Raw genomic sequence first — 26,009 nt, forward strand, 5'->3', positions numbered from 1 at the left:
AATTAAAAAAGAGAAAAAGTAGCAAAAAACACACACAAAATGTTTGGACCATGGTCAACCCAAATGCCCAAACACGCAAACAAGTTAAGCATCTCAGCACCCAAGTTGGTCATGCTTTCGTCCCTCCAGATGAAACGGGACACTCAGGTCAGGGTGACACAACACACTCTTCTGTTCAATAGCAGGGCGTGACAGCTTTCACTGGTTTACCCCTGCTGCATTCCCTGCCCTTCCCTTAGAGCACGTCTAAACATCTCACTATCCTTTTACAACACCTCTCCACTATTATAGAAACCACCATTATAGAAAATAGTATTGCTTAATATTGTATAAAGTATCCCTCGCTGTAATCCGGTTCACCTCTTACGGTCTCGCTGCTTAACGGACTTTCATCATGCAATGTGATCTACATTTTGATTGGCTAAAACATCCCCAAGAGAGAAAGTATTGGTAAAAAATGTATAAATACGTGTTTACAGGTACAGTATGGAGCACTTGTGTTTGATAAACTAATGCTTGGGAATGTAAAAGGGGTTTGTTCTTTGATCTAATATGTAATAGAGTATTTCATTCTAAATTATATATATATATATATATATATATATATATATATATATATATATATATATATATATATATATATATATATATATATATATATATATATATATATATATAAAATCCAATATATATATAGCGGAGCCATATCCCCCAAGTGGGAGGTGGACAGAGTCAGGAACACGTTCATATTTCTGACTCTTTCTGGGAGATTGATACAGAGGAGGGGATTCCCAGCCCCCTCGCTCAATCCAACTGATGTGTTGGGAGACATTAGGTGCGAAAACCCCCCATTTCCAACCCCTAGTGCTGAGCGCCAAGCAGGGAGGCAACGAGTACCAATGTTGTAAGTCTTAGGTATGTCGAGGTAAGTCGAGGCTTGAACCAGGAACCTCCCAGTCTCAGGGCGGGCGCCCTACCCCAAGGCCACCGAGCTGGTACATTGTAAATGATTGTAAAAAAATGAAGGGTTTTTTCGGGGACTTCACGGATATCACCGATCACGGGTTCTTTTTAGATTATATAATCCCCATGATAATTGAGGGGTCACTGTAAATATCAAAATAAATACATGGTCTTAACACCGCGGAACTGAATGGTAATATTTTAAGCAGCCACATGGTGGAAATATAGCTGAAGACGTTTACAGAAACTATTTTAACTCAGTGAGCCGCCGTTATACTATTTTAGGTTTTCAAATAATTATAAAATGACAAAAGTAATGCATGTTTTTTTTAATTGTTAACTTTGAGATAGACAATTCAGGTGAGCTAATCGTGCCCTTTTAAGAATTACTGTGTAGATGTTTTTATTTATCTTAAATATTCACTATAAGCAAAATGGGAAGTAAGCACCGCTGAGATTATGTGTATCACCAATTAGATTCATTAAAATTGACACCCTAGTCTATAAACCAGTGGCTGATTCTGCATTTCACATCTATGCCTTAAGTAGTGCTAAGCCTGAATCAATCCAACCCTCAAAAACTATTTTATTTTACTACAGCTAGGGCTGCAAACCATATGAAAAAGCATCAATAATAACCTCAGAAATCTGCAATATTATTTAGGAATGTAGCCACATTTTACTCACCAAAAAGCATTTTTGTTTTTTGTAACAAAATATATCCTCTTTTCTATCCTCAAGAAAATTTTAATAACTCTTTCGCACAGAATCTCAGTGCGTTTTGGTTCCACCCAAAAGTTATTTTCTCTAGCTTTTGAAGTTAATACTGATCGTCAAGGCTGTCCTGTCGTATTTCTGGCGTTTGTATTATTTGATTAAGGGCTGAAAAAGCCCGTTTGATAGAAGCAGTGAACAGGTATTTTTGTCTTTACGTTTTTGTTGTGATACCTCTGTTACCAACCCCTAGCCAAACATAGTTTTCTGAAACCGGTGATGTTTCCTAAGGCCCACCTGCAAGTGCTTGCTTGCCAACTCTGAATCAGTTTGACTAAATCAACAGTTTTATTGTCACTTATTTTATGCCTTAGGCCCTGCAGATCTGATTGTGAAGGCCTCCGTGTAGATTTCTGACCCTGGCAATGTCTGAAATGTGGTTGGTTAAATGCTTATGTATGAAAGTACACGTCTGGAAGCAGCGCAACCATCGGAAAAGCAATAAAAGGAAGCTGACAGACAAATTGAAACTGTGTTGAAGTGTTGATTCATTAAAAAATTTTAAAATCAAATGATTTAGATATTTTCTAGGCCAGCAGAGAAGGCCTCGCAGGCCATGACGGCCTATCATTGCTAAAACCTCAATAAGGGAAAGGACTAAGACAGGCAGACGCTTGACTGTCAAATTTGTCACCTTAGAGTGAAACGTTAAATGGTGAACACGTCCAATTAGACCACATGGCTCAAGTGGCTTTGGGGCCATATATGTGCACGCCCCTGCTACCCTTCTCTGCAATCTCTTCTTAAGCAAAACAGAATGACCCAGAAAAAAATAGTCGAACCCCAAAGAAGTCCAAGCAAGCAGCGGTGAATCTTCAGCAACATGGAAGAACTGGCCCGGGAGAGCATTAGTCTACTGGCGCGTTCTGCCTCACATTCAGATCCACCGCGGCTGGGATCCTTCGGCGCTGTGTTCATCATGCTGAAGTCAGCGCTTGGTGCAGGACTGCTCAACTTCCCCTGGGCCTTCCAAAAGGCTGGTGGAGTCACTACTGCTGTCAGTGTGGAACTGGTAGGTGAACCCTCGTAGATCGGAAAGAGCTGATACCAAGGGTTTAAAATTGATATGGTAATGTTCATTGATATCTGATATTTAATTTTTCGGGAGGTACAAATATATGTTTTTTTCCTCCGCCTGCACAACCCTGCAACAAACAGCGAATGACAATGGAGGTTTCCCTAAAAAATAGGAAAAGACACTTTGTCTATTACAAGTAGAGCAGGAGTTGGGGACGTTTTTATACCAATAAACCATAAAGGCCAAAATATTTCCAAGTTTTGGGGAGAGAGCCACACCATGTATTTTAAGACTAAATTCAACCACCAAAACCACCAAACCCACTCTCCATTCAAAATATTCTAAATTTTCTGTCACTGTGTGATTGTTTGATCAAATTTATGAAAATAATGCCAGAGCCTGTGTACCTAAAATTTGTCTCTTTCTCGCAGTTGCTTAAATGCTGAGTGTAATATTTGAACACTAGATGGCACTGTGTTGTCTGGTTCAAGCAAGGGCCAGTGACGCACGGCACGGCGTGGCGGCAAAAGTTGGACAAATATGGCGCAGACTTAAGTTGGGATTCCACGGTGTAAAAGAAATACAGTACACATTTCTCGACCTATGATTATTTCTTTAACAAAAAATAACATTGGTATTTTTGCCAAGTATTTCAATCAATGTTCTTTTGTTTTCTTATTACTGGATCAAAGTTTTTTGTACCACTAGGAGGCAGTAAATAGTACACACAGTCCCTTTTGTTCCTAAGAAACTGCTTGGAAACAAGGTGCGAGCAAAGTTATTTTGTAAAAATGTCACCAAATGCTGCACTAAGAGTATACCAATATATTTACCTTTGGCACAAACGGCGCTGGGCGAGAGCAAAAGAAGGGAGTGCATGCCCTATGGGTAGATAGCACCACCCATCCCTACTGCTCACCCAATCTAATCGCCCTAGGTACTTTACTGGTGTTTTCAGGTGTTTACAGTTTGTTCTGTGAGTTTTTATCAAGAAGTGTCTCAAGAGTGAACATACATTGCTTGATGAGCTGCCATATAAATGATTCCTTAGCGACGTACAGCCAAAATGGAGTTTGTCGGTGTGAGACCCTGATTGAAAACTGTAGTTGAGACTGTACCCAATATACACTGGACAGAACAATTTGTTATTTTGCATTGCTTTGGCTTTGGATGTTCTCAAAACTGCTTTGCACAAACCAGCATTGAAATGTCACAGAGAATATTTGCATGAGCTCAATTTACTCTGCTCATGAAAAGAGCCATTTCTGGCTCGCGAGCTGTAAGTTTACGATCCCTGAAGTAGTGGATTGCAAAGACATGGGATAACACTGTACAAACTCTTTAGTCTTAAGTCTCACTAGTATGAAACAGACCTAAGATTTTCACATGCGTCTTCTAATTAAGCCACTACTCGAGGCAGCTCTCACTGCCCTGCTTCTAATGAATGTCACAACATGAAGTTTCTGGGTAATGGGCCTTATAGTTCATGGGAGGTAAGAGTTTTTTCAAATGACCTGATAACCAAGAAACAGCCTTTCAACATTAAAGCCCCATTTTCCCCTAATTAGGCACAGAAGGTGTAATTTCCCTACCCACAATTATGCAAATATGTTGCAAAATATCCCACGTGCCGGGGGACTTCAGAAATGTAGTCCTAAAGTTGACCTATTTAGCTCATATCTTCAAGAACTGCAATGTTATCGAAATATCACACCACTTCCACTATGGCGAATCTCGTTAACACAACAAATGAGGCATCTCGGAAACAAAAAGTGAACGGAGTAAACAGCGATCGTATACAGCTCATTTCTGTTTGGAGAAATTGTTAGGCCTGTCACTGGGACACTTGTAACTGCTATGCGTTCCTACTTTGCCTCCGCCTCCTAGATTGTGGCTTTTTGTCACATATGCTGACGTTGGTATACTGTTGCCCGGCTTGCTCCAGTAAGTGTTGGGGCTGCCAAAGGCTTCCTGTTTTGTGTCTTCCCAGTCAGCCCCCGTTAGCAGGCTTCTAGCCTGCAGTATCCATTGGTTTATTCCTGGTCGGGTTTGCATTTGTCACCGTGGCCGCCTTTTGTTGATGTCTCCTGGTTAGCACCCCTGTGCATTATTTTTGCCAGTTAGCACCTTTCTGGCTGTTCACCCTTTGTTGTACCATTACTACATCCACCTGCAAAACAACGTCATGGCATTCTCCACAAAAAATACCCAAATTTCGCTTAAAACACTCATAACTGTCAGGACCAGAACAGAAACAGGACCCACTTGCGTGACGTTTACCAAAAGTTTTATTGAACGGGAGCGGAAGGGCTGCGCCCACGATCCGGTGTTCGCTGGGCACGGGAGGCTAGTCGCTCTCGTACTCGGATTGTGATCCAAACATAGAAGTGGACCTTCGGTAGCGAGCGATGGCGGTGTCAGGGGCGGAAAACTGGTCTGTAGAAAGCAAGACGTGGTCGGGGTCGGAATCGACTCGTAAGCCAGAACGAAAGAGTAGAGGTAGTCGGGAACAAAAAGGGGTCGGAAGTCAGGACGGGAGAGCAGACGTGGTCGGGATCAAAACGGATCGTAGTCGGAGACAAACTGGAGCAAAAACAGGACAGGCGGGAGTCAGGGATCGAAAAATGCTTGCCTTGAAAAACAGAGGTTTGCAGACGGACTGGCAACAGGGGATTGACAGGGCTGGGTTCAAATAGTGACAGGGAGCCAATCAGAACCCGCGACGGTTGCCGCCAAATGAGCGGGCACAGGTGATTCACATCGGTAATCATGACAGTAACCTCTTTGACGAATTCACATGTAAGCCAATATTGTACCATTTCTGTCTTGATCCTCACATTACGTCACAGCTCAGGAAGTGAAAGACAAGACAGGCTGTCTTCAAAATGTATTATCTCAGAAAATGATTGGAATATACTAATGAAGTATTTATAGATTTCATGCAAACAACATGTACTTTTTACGTTTACATGCTTTGGAATTTGGGAATACATTTAAAGGTATATAATATTGCAGATTTACCATACAGTGGGTGTCCAAAATAGTCTCTTAAATGTGTTTGTAAGTCAGTGTTCTCCATGTGCAGGTATCTCTGGTGTTCCTCATAAGCGGGCTGGTCATCCTTGGCTATGCATCGTCTGTCAGCAGACAAAAGACTTACCAGGATGTGGTGCGAGAAGTGTGTGGACAAGCCATTGGCCAACTTTGTGAAGTTTGTTTCTGCTTCAACCTTTTCATGATTTGTGTCGCCTTTTTGGTGGTGGTGCAGGATCAGTTGGAGAAATGTGAGTACAGTCTCTAAAAATATTTACTTCACAGGCGGAACATTGATGATGTATTTGCTTACCAGTCAACCTCAGCCATCAGAACCTATAATAAATATAACATTTCCGCTTATCACGCGATAATACACCTTAATAAAACAACACTGCACCTATTTACTCACAGTAAGACAGACTATGTATTAATAAAACCACAGATACTTTTTGAAAACAAATTTATTTTATTCACCAAATACACAACTCAATTCTTTCTTAGTTCTCTCCTCACTTGCAGTAAATTTAGTGTCGCTTATTATACAGTATGTAGCAGTGCAGGATTTTCCAGACATCATATGTTGCACAGAAGGTTTTATTCTGTAACAGAAACTGTCTCAACCTCTTTAATTTGCAATAAAAATGTCAGAGTATCAGTTCCCATTTTCCCTTTGTAAGTATTTTCTTCACTGTCAGCATTGGAGTGAAGAAGGCGGAGCAATACTCGCAAAAAATAAAAGCTTGTTCAATGAAAAAACGCGACTGGTCTGATTAAAAAAAATAAAAAGATGAATTTATTAATTTTGGTATTTTCCTGTACATAAACTGTTGCATGGCATACTCAATTTGAAATTAAATACATGAGAAACCTATTAGTTGACAGGTATGTATTGTGTTCTCATGAAGTGACATGAGCGATGCAGATAATGTGTGTATAGATATACCGTATATGTATGCATGTTCTCCCTGTGCTTGCGTGGGTTTCCTCTGGACACTCCAGTTTCCTCCCACATTCCAAAAACATGCATTTCAGGTTAATCGGCCATTCCAAATTGTCCTTAGGTGTGAATGAGATGATTGGCAGTTACAAAAAAAATCAAATATTTGTTTTTTCCTCCTGGCCTGGCCACTCTGTCAAATTTTTTAACCCAATGGGACCCAACCCTGAAAATTTTGCCCACCCGTTTTATAGAGTATATTCTTACCCTGCCACCTTTGTGTTCTCCAGTGTGCATTTCTTTGTATGAGACGGTGACGGGGTCCGGTGAAGGGGAAATCCCTTACCATTGGTACACTGACCAGCGCTTTGCCCTCTTCATTATGTGTCTCGTCATCATCCTGCCACTCTCCATCCCGAAAGAAATCGGCATTCAGAAATACACTAGGTTTGTATATTTATACAATAAAATCTTTAACCATGTTTGAATTAAGTGTATTTATCTTTGCTATAGTGTGCTGGGGACACTGGCTGCAACCTATTTATGTGTGGCAGTGATTGTTAAATACTACCTGATGGAAACTCACACCGCCAATCTTACACCCCAACATACTCAAGGGTCAGTCTAACTTCTTTTTCTTTTCTAATTTTAGACAAACATACAGCAAATTAGCTTCTATTTTTACAAAGTACATTTAAAACGGTATCTACCGTTTTCATTGAACAATAAGCAGGTTGGCGCTTTGCATGGCTGCACGGCCGCTATTGGTGTGTGAGTGTGTGTGAATGGGTAAGTGTGATGCACATTGTAAAGTGCTTTGGGAAATCTTCATTGACTTGAAAAGCACTATATAAAATGCAGACCAAAAGTTCATGGGTTTGTGTGTATTATTTAATAGCCCCTAGTGGTAAAAATACACCATTTATTGAGCAAAAAACAATATACAGACGCTGCCTAACTTACGAACAAAATTCATTGCTATTTTTGTATGTTTAAAGTTCATGTGTTTAAGGCTTGTATAAGTAACCTGTATTGTTTTGTACTAAAAAAAAACATTTTATAAATTAATATGCTCTATAATGATACATCAAGTTGTTTAACTCACTTTTGGAAGATGGGCTTCAAAGAGTTAGGCGACTTCCTCCTCTGTGGTAAAAAGTGGCCAAAAAAAGCATTGTGACCATTTTCTCAACCGCATCAAGCTTTCTTATTCCACTTTCACTTTAAAAAAAAAAGCTCGCCTCTTCTTTACACTTTACACCAGCCATATTGAATGGGTGCATAAGCTATTAAACAATAAAAATGTAAAAGTTCTTAGCGCGCTGGAGATACATATGGTGTGTTTACACACGAACTAGTAAGAAGAAGCCGGATTTCTTCTTCGGGTGGATGCTGGGTGAGTTCTCATAGCGCCACACGCCGGTAGCGGCGGAAAGAAGCACGACAGTACTGTCCTATACTCGGAAAAAAGGTGCACACAATACAAAATCTCACTTATAGCAATGTCTGGATATTTTTCGCTAAAAATGTTAGTATCCACTGTTTTTCGTAAGTCAAATCGTAAGTAGAGGAGCGTCTGTAGATCTGAATAATTGGAGACTATATGTGAACTTTCGTATTTACGTGCATGTTATTAAATATTTGTATGTCAAGAAATTAGCACTGAAGGTTATATATTTTACATAATATGAGGCTCACATAGAGGGAACTGACATGATTGTCTGCTATTTTGCTGCTACGGGTACCCACAAAAAAAAGAAAAACCTTGTAAAATGCTGAGCAAAAAAATGAAATTACTTGGTCACTCTCATCTTCTGTATTTTGTAATCTGCCCTGTTGCACTACAAAAAAACAGCGACATCTAGAGATCAAATATTGAACAGTTTCCTTTTAAGGCGTTAAACAACCGTAAGAATATTACATTCAGAAGTAAAGTATATATAAACTATATACACATTTACAAGTAAATAAATACATATATAAATTGAAATGTAAAAGTGAATATTAAAATAAATATGAAATATATAAATAAATACAATAAAGTATTAATAAAAAACAAAATTTCACTTAAAGAGTCTAATGAAAAAAGGACTTTTCTCACACTATCTCTTTGTCTCAGGTTTTATCAAATGTATTGTTGCTAGATATTCTGGAATCTGGAATCATAAGAAGTCTCAAAGGGCTGTACAGACTACAGACTGTTGTTACACTATTCCCTGATCTAAAACCAACATGAAGGCAAGGAAAAACTCTTCATGAGGAAAATGAGGAGACTTTGAGAAGTAGCCTCAAGTGAGGTAGTGTCCGTGTCATTTGTAAGAAGACTTGCTGAAAATGTTAGCAACAACTTTAAGCATTAAAAAGGTCACACAAAATTCAAGCACTCTTCAATCCTTGGAAACACAATATTAAAATTCAATCATTTTCAAGAATTTACAACACCCATACGCACCCTGTTGTCATGTCTATTTCCATTTAGCCATCCATCCATTATCTGTACCGCTTATCCTCAGTAGGGTCGCGGGATTCCCATATGCCACAAGTTACAAATAAAAACAGTGTGAAGCTAATGAAAAGCACGGATAAATGTCACTCTTCTTTTTTCCTAATTTTTAAAACGCTGGTTTATAGTGTGGCTTTACCTGGATTTGATTATTCATAAAAGACATCTAGATATTTTGAAGGGAAAAGAAAAAAAAATCAGCAAGTAATTTGCAAGAATGGGATGGGAAAACGAAAAGTTTTAAAACGAACACGTTTCAGAAAATATTGAAAGTTCTGTAAGCGTATTAAATGGCTTAAGCTTTTAGCATTTAGCTTCCCAACGGCCTCACCATTCGCCAAGCAAGCAAAAGTTAGCTCGGTCTTTTCGAAAGATCCTTCATTTACAATAGTAAACCGAAATAACATTTTCATTTTAAATATGGTGCCCTGCGACTGGCTGGCAACCAGCTCAGTGTGTCCCCTGCCCACTGCCCGGAGATAGCTGGGATGGGCTCCAGCCCTCCCGAGACCCTACTGAGGATAAGCGGTGCAGATAGTGGATGGAGGGATGGATGGATTTTAAAAATGGTTGCTTTGGTGCTACTCTGTTATTTGGCCTTCCATTCACCTTCAATAGGCTGGATTTTAGTTGGGCTATTTTCCTTTGGGTCTACAAGTGTTATCTGTGTCCTTACAGTGTAGGCTCATGGGCATCCATGTTCAGTGTTGTGCCGACCATCTGCTTTGGTTTCCAGGTAAGATACACACATGTTTAGAATAGCTTGACTTTGGGTATTTACTAGCTATGGAATCACAATCACATCAGCCTATTACACAAAATACATGATATCGTTCAATAATAATATTGAAACCTTTCACTTCACAAATAAACAATTATTCTACACTAAATGACTCCCTCCTTGGTTTTAGATCTGGAGACATGCTTTGCATGTCTATCCCCTGTACGCTTAGCCACATTAGAAAAGCTTTGATCACCTTAGAAGTCTATTTAGGGGTCAGGTTGGAACATGGTCCCGTGACCCAGTTTCTGGAGGGAGGGGATCATTCTCTGCTTCAGTTTTTCACAGTACAACTTGAGTTTGTGTTTCCCTTAAGGAAATGCAACTTCCCAATTCCAGTTGCACTCATGCAATCCCCAATTCCAGTTGCACTCATGCAATCCCAAACCATGACATTCCTAACACCATGCTTGACTTGTGCGCCGCATCTGGTTGCCCCCACACATGCTTCACACTATCTAAGCACGATAAATTAACATTTGTCCTATCAGACCAGAGGATATCCTTCCAGTAGGCCATGCCTTTTGTCTACATACTTATTTTCGGATGCTTCTTCAGTGATTAAACATCATGATTAAATCTCTGCAGAAATGTGAGGTGTATACTTACTTTTGTGACATACAGTTAGGGCTTAAAGCAGGGAGCCACGATATAAATTTGATCCCTTTGCCACCCGCCAATCAAAAACTTTACTCACTCTTGAGTCTAGTATCTTTTGGGAAGTCATGTCCTTAGGTTTTTGTGTGTGCAGTGTCACGAAGCCTGCATAGCAATCTACAGCAGCATGGAGAACCAGAAGATCACGCACTGGGTGGTCATCTCCGTCATTTCCATGCTCTTCTGTTTGCTAATCTACACGCTGACTGGTGAGTTGACCTTCAAAAATCATGGAATTTCTCACATTGTGAGATGTAAACTGCTGAGTGTGTCCACTTTTTTCTTCCATAAGGTGTTTATGGCTTCATGACATTTGGCAGAGAAGTTGCCTCTGATATATTGATGTCATATCCGGGGAATGATGTCGTCATGATTATTTCCAGACTTCTGTTTGGGATATCGATTATTACAATTTATCCAATTATTCTTCTTCTCGGGAGGTATGTAAAAATGTTTTTCTGCTTACATAGCAAATGTTTTAAGTAGGGCTGGGCGATTGTATTCCCGAAGTAACACAAATTTATTTAATGGGATTTTTATCGATTAAAATAGTATATTGGGTGTCAAACGTTAAAAGGAGAATAACACATTTGTAATTAGCTTTAGTGAATATTTAGAAGAAAATAGCTGCTCATGTACTGTGCCTAAATTGCTCCACTCATGTAATGCCAGACGTTTCTATCAAAAGGGAAGTACAGGTGCCAGCCAATTTTAGCCCTACTGCTTCATTTTTGAATGCCTACAGAAAATTTGTTCTGTAGCTATACAGGCATAGGACATATCAGAAAGCTTGAACGCTCATCTTTCATTAAAAAGGATGTTTCTAGCTGTTATCATTGTTTTGTGAACAACAGTTGAATATTGCTGAGTTTCTTAAAGTCCCGGTTTGAAAGAAAACCTCTGAGAAAAACAGCTTTATTGCAAGAACACTGAACTTCAGCATGAACTTAGGAAGAACTTTTCAGCGCCCGATTTTTCCGGTGACATGATCTCAAGATTTCGGTCACTCGGGGTCCGCCCACATACTCTCAATCGCTGGATGGAAGAAGCAACACGAGGAAGTGGGGACTCCTCGATGTGAGGACAAATGCCTCTGAAAATGCATTCATACAATATGTCACTGAATGAATTAAATGCCCTGCCCCAGTTTTAGGTTAGATGGAGGCCTTAGTGGGTAATTATAATCATCCTGTGCATTTGATGTGCCCCCCTTGAGACTGATGTCTCGGGATGGGTCTAATTACTTGCCGATATTGACAATGTTCTAAACAGTACATAAAGGTAAAAATCACAAACTGGCATTCAATAAAATCTGTTAAAATCTAATAAACTCATCATTTTCCTTCGACCTTCTACGAGCTTTTGAATTCATGTCTATTACAAAAATGTTTTGGGGGTATTGTATGTGAGTAACCTCTTAAATATGCTGAAGTTGGTTTGTCTCACAGATCTGTAATCCTGAACCTGATGGTGCGACTCCAAAGACGACGTCGGGGAATAGTCACAAGCTCCTTTGAGAGTCGCTGCCGAGTGCTCCTCACTGTTATCTGGATCACCATTACCCTTCTCATCGCCATGTTTGTTCCTGACATGGGCGAGGTCATCAGTGTCATTGGAGGAATCAGTGCCTTCTTCATTTTTATCTTTCCTGGTATAAGCTTTTGGTCTGTAATGGGGTGAATCCTAAAATGGAGAAAATTTTATTTTCTCTAAAATAAAATTTTATTTTGGGGCGGCAAATTTTATTTTGGGGCGGCAGTGGCTCAGGAGGTAGAGCGCTCGTCTTGGGATCAAGAGATTGCAGTTCGAATCCCGTCTCCTCCGTGTTACATGTCGAAGTGTCCTTAGGTAAGACACTGAACCCCTAATACCCCCAATAAGCAGGTTAGCGCCTTACATGGCTACACGGCCGCTATTGGGAAATGTGAAGCACACTGTAGAGCGCTTTGGGAAGTCTTGACTTGAAAAACGCTATATAAATGCAGATAATTTCATTTATATTAAGTTTGAGAACATTTTGCAGACTTTTTTGTAGAATGAATGATGTATTTATTGAACATCTGAGTTATCTGAATTTAAAGGACAATGTGTGTTATTTGAGTGCCAGATGTCTTAAATGACTGTTAAGATTAGGCTCATATTATGTAAAACAAATTATAAATAATTTCTTCACCTTGGAGTATCTTTTAAAACTGCACATTTATACTAGTGCTTGAACAACAAATAGAATGAAATCGGTTAACAACCAATTATTAAAATCGTTGGAAACAGATTTCGGTATTGATTTATTTTGTTGCGTGATATATGTGCCACTCGGGCGTTAATTCAATGCAAATAAGTGTAGGCCCTACATTGAATTTCGTTGTGACGGTGAGGACACATGCTATAGTACCACTTTAGTCCAACAGAGGTCGCTTCTAGATCGTTTTTGACGAATGAATGCATTAATGGCCTTTTTTGGTCATTACACAAGTATAACAAAACTGAAGGGCTTCCCCTTTTGGTGCAGATATAGAATTAAAAAGCTAAACATGTATAAAAGGATAAAAACTTTAAAAAATGCGCCACGTCCTCTTGATCCAAAGAAGTACTGTATGCATTCTCCTGATGTTTTTACACTTTATAAAAAAGTACCTTACATATTTGCAGGTGTCTTTTTGTTCATTGTTAAGCTATTTGACAAAAACTTGGATTTTATGTTTTTATTATAAAATATTCTGTTGTTTTGTGCATTATTTTTCCGTCAGTCCAAAGCATAAATGCTTGAATAAAGGGGAGGAAATTAAAAGTATGTTTTTAAAAATTCTGATTGATATATTAATCGCAAAAATGATTGATTCGTCAATTATCAAAATAATTGTTAGTTGAGGCCATAGTTCATGTATTTTTGGTAATTATTAAAATTTTGTTTTTTTCCAAAGTTTTTTTAAGCAGGCTTTTTAAGAAGGCGCTAAATGATATACACAGTCCATTTAAACTGTTAACAGACCTTTGACTGGATTGTGAATATGCAAAAAAATCTGTGTCGAAGAGAGTCTGTATTGTTAAAATAATTGCAATGTTGTCCTGTCTTTTAATACAGGCCTTTGCTTGGTGTTCATCATGCAAAATGAACCTGTGAGTCCGAGAATCAGGTGAGTAGAAACCAAGTATTCACATCAGTCTTGTGTTGAAAGATTCAATATTGAAGTCTTTAGTCTTTTTTACAAATCAATAAACTTTCTGCTCCCATTGTATGTGGAGCACACAAATTAGCAGTCACAAGAACTCCTCTTAGAATAAAGTGGTGAGTCATGATAAGTGTCCAAGCTGCACTTTAATCCAAAACAGAGTAAAACTGAAACATACAATGAAAATACAGTGAGTTTAACACCACACCACAAAGGATTGACGAAATCCACCGTGCAATTAGCTATTTCAAAAAAAAAAATAAAAAAATAAAAAAAAAAAAATATATATATATATATTTTTGTCAATTAAGATATATCTTTAGAAGCTTAATGACAATGGGGTCAAAAGCATAACAGCAGAAGCTGTTGATGGAGGTAATGCCATGTTTTAAGGAGAATGTCTACTAGACTGAACTACCGTAATATGGCTTCCAAAGTGACCTCACTTCCTGTCTGAGAGTCTCCTTCAAAATAAATATTGAAAATAAACTAAGTACACTTCAAATTAATATTTCCTGGTGGGCAGAACATCATACAATATAAAAAGCTTAAATGGTAAATGGTCTTTATTCATATAGCGCTTTCCAAGTCACTGAAGGCCTCCCAAAGCGCTTTACAATATGCTTGACACTTACCGATTCACACATACTCACACACCGATAGCAGTGACAGCTATACGAAGTGAATATCTGCTTCCATAGTACTTATATTTGTCACTACTTTTTCAGCACTGATAATAATCCAGTGTACTTGTATACTATTTGTCAGCCTGGGGAGGGATGGGCGGAACCAGGCTGTACTTGCCCAAGACACACTACAGGAAATGGTGCCACTACGACCCTAGTGGTTGAGGGTTCCAACCAACCCAACTAGTTTAATACCAAAATTGGCAGTAGCAGAAATTTTTACTCATTTTATGTATTGTTTATTTTATTACTTGTTTTTCAAGTGTTATTGGATTCATATATTTTCAAATGAGCTGAATTGGCAGCAGCAGATTATTTAGTTTATCTAAATGTCGAAAGAGACATTGTGTAATATTTAGTGCCTCCTCGTGTTACAAAAAACCCCCCTCAATTTGTTAAAAAACAATACCGATTTAAGCATAAGCAAAATTACATGAACTATCCCGTAAACATGTTGTTTTAATATCCATAGTTCAAAAAAATTGTATTTATTTTATATAACATGAGCCTCACCTAAAGGGAGCTGACATGAAGTTTTCAGTGCATCGGAACGACAGTACATAAGAAATAGTGGAATTTTTTTTTACTAACATTAATACTATAGAAATGTTTTATACACTACATATAAAATGTATACATTATAAATACGTCCAGACATTTATGAATTAAAGCTATTTGGGGTTTTGTTTTGGGTAACTTGGTATAAAAAAAAACAATAAAATAAAACAAACAAAAATTTGCTTTTCAAAATGTGTTTCGTACACTGTACAGATTTTCTAACTAAAATGCATTAATTTTAGACATTTCCAAACTAGTTTTTAAGACTTAAAGGGACACTGTAAATTATTTAGTGCCTTCTAATATTAAAAAAATCAGTATTGAAAAACATATTGATTTTAATAATCAGAAATACTTGAATTACTGTAGTAATTTGCATTTCCTTAAACAAAATGTCGTAGTTGAGTCACTTTGATGCTATAGATAACTTGTATAACATTAGTGACTACAACTCTAAGATAAGGAACATAGAAAATTTGAAATATCATTTAATTATTTTGCCATTGTATAGTATGTTTGCACATTGAATAAATAGTGAATCCTCTCAACATTTTTTTAGAATTATTTTAACAGTTTGGGGAATGGTGACCATTGTTGTTGGAGCCTTCATCTTCGGGCAGAGCACGACTATTGCCATCATGGAGCTTCTTGCCAAATTGTGAATCTCTTTATTATTCCGACTATTACCAGCGAGATTTAGTTCTGTGAATGTCATCCAGATAGACCATATACATCATGTTTTATTGATATTTTTTAAGTGTGAGTGTTGGTTCGCTGTGATGTGCAAATAAATTATTCCAAAATCAAACAATGTAAAATGTATTGTTGCATTTTTATTTATAATTCATAAAAATGGAAAAAAATATTCAATGACTTTATTTCCACAATGTTGTCTCGTGTGGTCATTTACAATCAATGTTTCCTAGTAGAGTTGACAGGGGGCAGTGTTGGATGTTTTATTCTTTTATGAAGCCTTTTTTAAACCAGATGACAAAAGAGTAAATGCAAATGCAAATTCCAATATGTTTTCATAGTAAATGTAATAATCATGCAACCGTTTGAATTTGGTCACATTTGAATATCTATCTCTGTGTCCTGGTGAGTCACCAGGATTATTTTTGCACAAATTCTGATTTTCCCCTTCCTTTGTTTCAAATGAGATCTTAATCTCTGTCACCTTCCTTTACAATTAGTGGATCAATCCAAATATTAATATTATCGATGCTAACCAAGTACTTGGATCAGATCGATACTATCGTCCTGTGTTCGATACTTCACTCCTTCATCAATTTCTCCATAGTGCCACTTGTCTATGTAGATAGTGCGGTCCATCTCACTCTCACCCAGAACCCTTAGTTACTCTAAAATTTTGCCTGAGTATGTGACTGACAAGCACCTTTTTAGCATTTCTCCCTACCTGGCCTGCTGCTGCATCCTGCTTGCCAGACAGAAGAGATGGCCAAATCTGCGTGCCAACCTCTAACTATAAACTAAAAATGACAGAGGCTAACAGGAGGCGCATGTGGACCTTTATTTCAACTACAGAAAAGGACAATGCCGGTGTCACTTGTATGAAGCAGTTGTCTGCTGCTGTGGCAGCATCATACATTTACATAAAATCATGAAAAAAGCCTACCCTTCAAAGAGCAACAAGCTGCAATAAAAAATGTAAACATGTTGCTGTTCCTGGACAAAAACCTGTAAAACCGTTTTCACTATGTCAAAAGAGTTAATTAGAGACATTTGACTTTTACTGACTTATATCTTTTCAAAATGTTGTGCGATGGAATGTATTGTAACGGAAATTATGGTTTAAATGTGCTTTTCATACTCTTACTTTTATACTCTTATACCTTTACAAGGCGGCAGTAGCTCAGGAGGTAGAGCGCTCGTCTTGGGATCAAGAGATCGCAGTTCAAATCCAGGCTCCTCCATGTTACATGTCGAAGTGTCCTTGGGTAAGACACTGAACCCCTAATACCCCCAATAAGCAGGTTAGCGCCTTACATGGCTGCACGGCCACTATTGGGAAATGTGAAGCACATTGTAAAGCGCTTTGGGAAGTCATTGACTTGAAAAGCGCTATACAAATGCAGATCATTTCATTTTTAATTTCATTTCATTCCATATTTTGTACTCTCATATCTTTACACGTTTATATTTCTATAGTATATTCAATAATAGTGTGGTTTTATGATTTCGAGTTCTTTTCGGAGGCAAGAACCTTCAAGGTCAAGAGAATCAGGTCATAATCACCTAAAAATGTGCCTCTAATTAAAAAGCTACAACTTGAAGGCCACTAGCAGCTTCTCAGGTTACTCCTTTCTGTTATCAAACGATGAACTAGTGTGGTGTCCAAAACTCCTCTTGTTAGCCTATAACATGAATCATTCTGCTCCTGGGAACCAGTAGATAAAAAGGAAGTCTGCGTTCCGCTAAATAAGGTACAGCATTCAATGTATATTGTTGTGTTAGCTTGCCCCTTGTGGAACAGTACTACTGTATCCTCTTTCCATGTTTATTCCCAGGTTAGAGTGCCCTTTAGTGGCCAGCAGTGTATATCACACTATGTAACCAAAGAAATCGTCCAATCAGAATGCCTCCTGCGTTCCCATGATTTGTTTTATCATCCAATCAGAATCCTTGTACTAGAATAAGAAAGGTGTTCACGTTTCAATTGTTGGGGGTTAGGGTTAGGGTTATCTAGGACTGCAGTCGCCTTGAGCTTTGTGCTTGCTTTCCTTTAACAAATACGGATTTTTACAACTCAAAAATAATCTCTTATTTCATCCTGACATCCCTTTAACTCCCTTGCCATTTGTTTTGAGACAGATGCAATAGAAATATTTCTTTATTATTTTATGCTGTTCAATTTTGCAATGTAGTTATCTGATTAAAAAAAAACTTTTTTGGCACTGATTTTTTGTGTTGTGTTTATTGTGATTCCAAACAAAATCAAGGGGATAGAATTAAATTATTCAATGTCATGACATTTCCAAGCAAAATGTCTCGGTATCGGATCTGGATTGATTTATGTATTTACTTGGATTGGATGGATACCAACATTTCCAGTATCGCCTAACAGAACACCCCCCAGCCCCTTAGATAATTTTTGGTTGTGCACATACTTATTGGGTCGACTAATGTTTACTGTCGAGGGAGAAATGAAAAAGCATAGCCAGATTGCCGAAATGTATGAACACTAACAGAGCTCATGTTAAAAAGAGAAACTTCTATACTCCTGTGCTCGTATACACTCGTACACATACAATATAATTGAAAAATAGGGAGTTAATTTCTGTTATGTTTATGATCCACCCATACAGTACTGTTCTAGGTCTCCAGAGACTGCGATCCTGTTTGTGTTGAGCCCATGGGAGATCATACAGCATTTCATCCTGCTGGCGGTTTAACTTAATCCAGTAACTGTGGGAGAAAAGAACAATTAAACATTATACTACGTGCAATAGCTGCATTTCTGTCAACTGTAAGGATAACTTAAAGGGACAGTGTGGAACATTTGACCTCTAGATGACACTGTATTCTCCCGTGGAACTAGAGAATCAGTGCTACAAAGCACAAAGAAGATTTGACATAATAGATACTCAAATAAACAAAAATTTTTCTTCACGTTTATCTGCCCAGCCATTCACGAGGTTTTTGTTTATAGGGGTACCCTTTGAAGGATTTTAAACATTTGACTATAAAGGATTTTATACGATTGACTACAAATTATATTTAATGCAAAAAATATTCACTGACTGGACTGTGGTTCAATGTCAGAGCACCCTGAAAATGTTGTTTACAGGAACGGCGTAAGGCTGATAAGATAATCAGCACATCCAGACGCAGAAAGGCCCTGATGACGCACACACGCTCGGTGTTGTTTTGAGTATTCCAGACATCGCGACGCCCGGGGGCGGGCTTTCTTGGCAAGCCCATGGGAGGGGTCGGCACGCCATTACGCGGGGAGAAGATGGTGAATAGGAGAGAGCTAAAGGACTTCAGAAGGGGGCTCCCCAGAGACTCCAATGACACTAATTCGACCGTTTTCGATGGAGTACACTTAGTTAAATTGTTAATGAAATTAAATCTGCCCCCGTGTGAAAATGTCGGCTTTCTTGTTCATCTTTTCCCTCAAGAAACGAGCGTGCATAAATTGTTGGGTGAATGTAGGTTGTGTTTGGTTAATGGAGTCAGATAATTAATTCGAACAATTTGGTAAACGGTACATTTTGATATTTAATTCCCATCACCTTAGAAGCAAGATGGCGGACAATCATGTCAGCTCTGTCTAAGCGAGCCTGATGTTATGTAAAATTAGTACAAATTCTTATCAATTTTTTAAAATGAAGTTTATAATAATACACAATGTCCCATTAAGTAACAAGGCTCACAAAATGTCAGTGTTAGTTACTGATGCCCAGTTTAAAGAGCGGGGGGTTGCTGCCCTGAGTGCCCCACTACCACGGCGACCACGCTGGCCTTGACCTTCCACATCTGCCCTTTCAACCCTTGGTACTTCTCAAGTTTCTCTTGTTTCTTCAGATGGGATCGCCACATCTATTATCACCACCCTCTTCTGCTCTTTGTCCGCCACCACTATGTCCGGTTGGTTAACCAGGAGCTGCTTGTCAGTCTGGAAGCTGAAGTCCCACAGGATCTTGGCCCTGTTGTTCTCAGGGACCTTCTGTGGTATGGCCCATTGGGATTTGATTACTTGGTATTTCTTTACTGGTTGCATATATACGTACTTTGTGGAGCCTCTCCATGTTTGCTTATAAATACACACACAAGTATTATACATGTACTATAAAAAATGAATGAAAATAAATCATTTTATTTCTCACCCCTTTTTCTGATAAGAAAAATACAATTATTTGTCGTAAAACTGTATCCATCTATCTCTTTTGCAACACAAGCTAAAAAAAGGTTGTTAAAAGAAAAATGCATCCCCTCAAAGTATTTATCTGTACTGTACTACCTCTACTACCTGAACTGATAACTGTTTGTTTTTATTATTACGATTATTTAATTTCACAACAAAATAATTAAGCAAAATAAGCAGCATTGCCTGATTTTGCTGCATCTAAGAATTGAGCATTATTATAAGAAATATTTTCCTGTTTTACCACAGATTTTACAGATAAATCTTATTTGTTTACTTTTCAATTACAGTTTTCTAATTTGACTTTTGGCAGTTTACTAGAACCTGATCTTCAGTAACACAACAAAATTGGTTTCATTTTGCTTGAGCTATTTGCCGTATTTGTTTACTTTTACCGCTACCAATACTTTGGCCATGGTTTGGGTTTGGGGTTTTTTCAAAGCCCAGTTTACAAATAGTAGTGGCAGGCTGTGCATTTCACACTTAAGCTTTCAGCAGAGGTAAGAGCTTAAGCCCTAGCTCGACCCGACCTGAATTTTGACCCGGGTCTGGCCTAAAATGTCAATCATTAGGTTTTTTTTAATCATTCACCCATCATTGTTCTTCTTTGTCATACTGCCTCTCTTTCTAAGTGCCACACATTTAAAGGATGTACTGCTGCTGTTGTTCATGGTCCAGTTTTCAACTCGTGGAAATGACAAATATCCGTAACATTTTCCTTTTAGCCCTTCAAAAATATCTGGGAACTTGTCGGTTAATGTAACCTCTGCAAATAACAAAATACTGTATAAAATATGTCAATGTTTATATGGTGTCGTTTGACTTAGATTTCGACACAAAAGACAGGCTTTACGTGTGACACGTCTTGTTACTCTGAGTCTCCGTAGTCTGTGTTCTCCCTTGTGGATTATAGCCAAGGCCGTTGCCAGACATGAGTCTCAGGGGGGCATATCAAATGCACGAGTGGCACAACTATTTTTGCCCCCCAAAGTTTTTTGCACAGCACTGTTTCCAATGTTTTTCAGGGATCTGTTTCATAATGACAATTTTAATAATATACCGTATACCGGTAGTTCTTTCATGTATTTTGTAGTATTCATTGTTGCAGTGGAAAGTCAATATTTTCAATAAATATTTTGTTGTGTCATGCAGGGATTCCAGTTTAAAGTTACATAGTATAAAAAAAGTTTGACCGTGTTAAGTCCACAGAAAAGTGAAATAATATTATGATTTAGTAGAATACTAGCTTTTTAAAAAACAAATTAATTTATTTTGAGCAGAATATTATGTTATTATTTGTAATATACTGAACAAAGGGACCCCCAAATACTGTCCTTTTTCTTGCTATTTCCTTTTTTTCTCGTTTTCCCTTTTTAGTTTTATTTTTTCTTATTTTGTTTCTTTTTTGTAGCTTTTTAATTTTCTTTTCCTTTTTCCTCTTTATATGATTTTTTTTTCTGCTTGCTTTATTTTTTTCTTTTTCCTGTTTTTCTTTTATTCTTCTGTTTCCCTATTCCTAGCTTTTTGCTCCTTTTTTAATTTTTTTCTTTTTTTCCTTTTTTGATTTTTCCCCCTTGTTTCCTTTTTGCTAGCCTTTTCTTAATTCTTGCATTTTCCTCTTTTCATTATTTTTTTCCTGTTTTTTTTTCTTTTTCCTTCGTTTGTTTATATTTTTCCTTTCAACTTTTTTCTTGCATTATTATTATTATTATCTTTTAAAAATCTTTTATCTTTTTTTAATTCTTTTTTTTCTCTTTTTTCATTTTTTCAGACTGCTCTCACCACTACATCTGGGATTTCTTTTGGTGGGCAAAGCATATCCGTAGGTGTGCACGACACAATACGGCAATACTTAGTGGTCGAATATTACACAGTGTCCCTTTAAACTCAAAAGAACCTCCTAGCTAACAAACAAGAGCAAACCAACATCACTTAGGCCTTGGCAGCGTGTTCTACAGCTGTAAACATACCAGATAAATGAACAATAATCCATTTCATCAATATTCAACATCCCAGACAGTTCTAATCAAACATTTGTTGAGATCCTTCAATCAAAGCCAACGGACAGACAGACAGAAAGGCCATTAGCATCTAAACGCTGCGCCCAAAACCATCCTTCATTCTCTACATTAGATTATGTTTTCATTTTCCTTGTCGGAATTCATTACTGCGCCGTCCCCTGTAGCTACTGCGTTATCGAGAAATTACTCGTAATGTCCGCCTCTTGCGGTTCTAATTTGTGGCGCTGTGTCTCTTTAATGTTTAATTGTTCCTGATAAGGATGTCAAAAAAGGGAGCTGGATCGTAATGGATGTGGCTGCTGTTCCTTTCCCACCTACGCTTGAGTGTCTAAGATGGCAAAGATACTGAGGTTTTTTTTAACGTTTACAGGTGACTATGACATTTTTTGTGTATGTGTTTCCATGTGCCCAGTAGTGGTTCTACACTAAATTACTCCTTAGGCATGACCCCCTCCAAATGCTCGCTCCAAATATAGAAAAATGTTTAAATAATAACTATAAATACATTTTATACATAAAATGAAATGTTTTTGAGATGAAGTGTTTGAGGAGTATGTTAGGAGAGACAAGATTGATTGAGAAATGAAATTGTGAGAGACAGATCTGGAGTAGTAGTGGAACTGAGCAAGCGTGTGGATAAGAGAGTACTCGGTTGGTATGGACACATAGATAGGATGGATGAGAGGCGAATGTTGAAGAGGATCTACAGAGCAGAAGTAAAAGGAGGACCAAGAAGAAGGCCGCGATTGACGTGGATGGATGGTGTCATGAGTGCACTGCAGGAAAGATGTCTAAATCTAGTGGAAGCTAGAGCTCTTGCTGGTGATAGGAATGAGTGGAGAGGTGTTGTGAAAGGATACTGGGATGTTTAGACGTGTTCTAAGGGATCGGCAGGCCACCCGTACGATGTGGCAGGGGTAAACCAGCGAAAGCTGTCGGGCCCTTCTGTTGAACAGAAGAGTGTGTTGTGTCACCCTGACCCGAGGGACATAGCCACTTTCTCGTGTCCCTTTTCATCTGGAGGGATGAAAGTATGACCAACTTGGCTGCGGAGGCGCTTAACTCGTTTGGGTGTTTGGCCATTTGGGTTGGGCAAGGTCCCAAAACATTTTTGTGTGTGTTTTTTGCTACTTTTTCCCTTTTTTTATTTTCTTTGTTTTTGTGTATATGTTTGTCTTGCTTTCGGTCACCCCTCTTGAGGGATATGACCAAGGTAGATAGATAGATCGATCGATAGATAGATAGATAGATAGATAGATAGATAGATAGATAGATAGATAGATAGATAGATAGATAGATAGATAGATAGATAGATAGATAGATAGATAGATAGATAGATAGATAGATAGATAGATAGATAGATAGATAGATAGATAGATAGATAGATAGATAGATAGATAGATATAGATAGATAGATAGATAGATAGATAGATAGATAGATAGATAGATAGATAGATAGATAGACGTAAACATGGTAAATATCTATCAAAACATGCTTCAAATGATAAATACAAATACACTATATATATAAAAATGGCAAATATTTATTAAGAATGGCTAAAATGATAAACACAAATACAATAAATACATAAAAAAGGCAAATAAAGAAAAATGCTTAAATGATAAATACAAATACATATATACACACAAATGCCAAATATTTATCTAAAATACTTTAAATGATAAATGAAAATACACTATAATTATAAAAATGTCAAATATTTATCAAGAAAGGCTTAAATAATAAATGCAAATACACTATAAACATAATAATGGCAAATATTTGTCAAAACAGGCTTAAATGATCAATAAAAACACATTATATACATAAAAATGGCAAATACTTGCTTTAATATGCTTTAACTGATGAATACAAATATACTATAAATATATAAATTGCAAATATTTATAAAAAAAATGCGTAAATGATAAATACAATGACGTCAAATATTAATCAAAAAATGTGAAGAGAGCAACAATATAAAATAAGAGTGAATTTGTTTTAAGAGACCCAGTCAGAGGGATGTCACTCAACTTCTTGCGCCTTAACTCTGAAAAGACCGAAATGTTAGTCATTGGTCCATCTGAATGCCGTGACTTGTTCTCAAAAACTGCTCTGAACATTGACAAATGTAAGATCACCCAGAGTGACCCAGTTAAAAATTTAGGTGTCTTATTTGACCCCGATCTGTCCCTTCGAACACACGTGAATAAAATTACTAGAACCGTTTTCTTCCATCTTCGCAACATTGCTAAAATTTGTCCTATGCTGTCTACGTCGGATTCGGAGATTATAATTCACGCGTTTGTTACTTCCCGTCTCTATTACTTCCGGTCTCCCGAGGTCCAAAATCAAGAGCCTTCAGCTCGTACAAAATGCTGCAGCGAGGCTTTTAACTAAGACAAGAAAGTTTGATCACCCGATTACCCCGATTTTAGCTAACCTGAATTGGCTCCCTGTTAGCTTAAGATGCGATTTTAAGGTTCTGTTAGTATTCTAAAAAATCATGCATGGACTTGCTCCCTCATATCTTTCAGATTTAATTTCCCCCTATGTTCCGGTCCGGAGCCTTCGTTCTGAAAGCGCCGGTCTACTGGTGATCCCAAGATCCAAGAAGAGTTCCGCAGGTTCGAGAGCGTTCTCCAGCCGGGCACCGGTGCTGTAAAATGCTCTTCCCCCTGAGATCTGATCTGCAACCTCAGTGGAAAAGTTTCAATCTAAGCTTAAAACACACTTTCACTCTATAGCATATGAATAACCTATACTTTCTGTGGTCAATATATCTGTATTATTTGTAATTGCAACATCCATTGCAGCCTGGTCATCCTGAAAGGGGGATTACCACATATTCCTTCTCAAGGTTTCTTCATTTTCCTCAGGTTGAGGTTTTTGAGTTTTTTCTTGCCCTCATGTTGGTTTCAGATCAGGTGTTGGTGTCATAATAGTCCGTAGTAATAGTCTGTGCAATAACCTGTGCAACCCTTTCAGACTCTTTGTGATTAAGGGCTATACAAATAAAAATGACTTGGCTTAGAGGTGAACTGTCCCCTGGGCCCCCACCCCCCTACGCTTTTCCTTGTCTCATACAGCCTGTCACTGTCAGTCTCTCTGCACACCTTCGCAGCAAGCAGGGGGGGTCAAAGTCGTATGCTGTAAAATAATACGAAACCACTTTGCGGTGCACATTTATGACTATTAATATTTTTATTTTTGGGACGTTCTCTTGCCGCCCACCCCATGGTAAAAATGCCGCCCGCCTCCCCCGTGCTATTGCATGTCCCCTGCCTTTATTGCGCATCAAGGTTGTGATTAACAGTCCTAGATAATGGCGGTTCGAGATAGCGTGTGTCCATCACTATGAGGCTGGCCTTTATTGGAGTGCTGACAGCAGGTCTCTGACCCGAGGGCTAAGCCTTGCACGGTAATACGTGCGGCAGCATTGCCTTCCTGCGAATGCCAAATGAACTCAAGTTTTTCAGTCTTGCTACACAGTATCACGCTCAAAGCGTGCCACGTTTACCGAGTGAATTTGACTCATGATAGCTTTGAGCAAATTAGGCTTATGTACTTTCCTTATGGTAAGTTTGACAGGATCACAAGAGGCTCAGGATCAATTCCACAAGGTATGATTATAGATGAGACAGACTGAGTCAAGAGCAACACAGCCATTGTAAAATTGTTTTACTGAGTTCGACCTGCAAAGCCTGATCAAAAGTGATGCACCAAAGATAATCTTCACATTAATGTGTCTATGCATTGTCTCCCTAGAGACAGGCAAGTCAAACATGCGGCCCGTGGCCCAGAACAGGCCCGCTAAGGGATTAAATCCGGCCCGTGAGACAATGTCGAGAGAAGCGCAAGAGAAAAATTAGCTGCAGTTTTAAATATGTCCACTGGATGACACTCACAATGACACTGTAGATGTATGTCTTTCTTTCTCTTTCGCCCTCTTTCTGTTTCTCTGTCTCACTGATCTATTTTTCGCTCCATGTTTTTCTTTTTCTTGTTCTTTTTTC

The 26,009-nt window shown here is 38.2% G+C and overlaps 1 protein-coding gene across 1 annotated transcript; it reads left to right on the forward strand.

Moving 5' to 3' along the window:
• Positions 1-2,560: 2,560 nt before the first annotated feature.
• On the forward strand, positions 2,561-15,771 carry slc38a8b (solute carrier family 38 member 8b). Its single transcript, XM_088333276.1, has 10 exons — positions 2,561-2,749; positions 5,841-6,039; positions 7,019-7,175; positions 7,242-7,346; positions 9,910-9,967; positions 10,764-10,878; positions 10,962-11,109; positions 12,118-12,320; positions 13,752-13,803; positions 15,643-15,771. Exons 1-10 carry the CDS (start codon positions 2,561-2,563, stop codon positions 15,743-15,745), a joined length of 1,329 nt encoding a protein of 442 aa, XP_088189402.1. The 3' UTR covers positions 15,746-15,771.
• Positions 15,772-26,009: the final 10,238 nt, after the last annotated feature.

The sequence above is a fragment of the Urocampus carinirostris genome, chromosome 4 (genome assembly GCF_059441175.1).
Source record: "Urocampus carinirostris isolate Australia breed hairy pipefish chromosome 4, RoL_Ucar_1.0, whole genome shotgun sequence".
NCBI lineage: Eukaryota > Metazoa > Chordata > Actinopteri > Syngnathiformes > Syngnathidae > Urocampus > Urocampus carinirostris.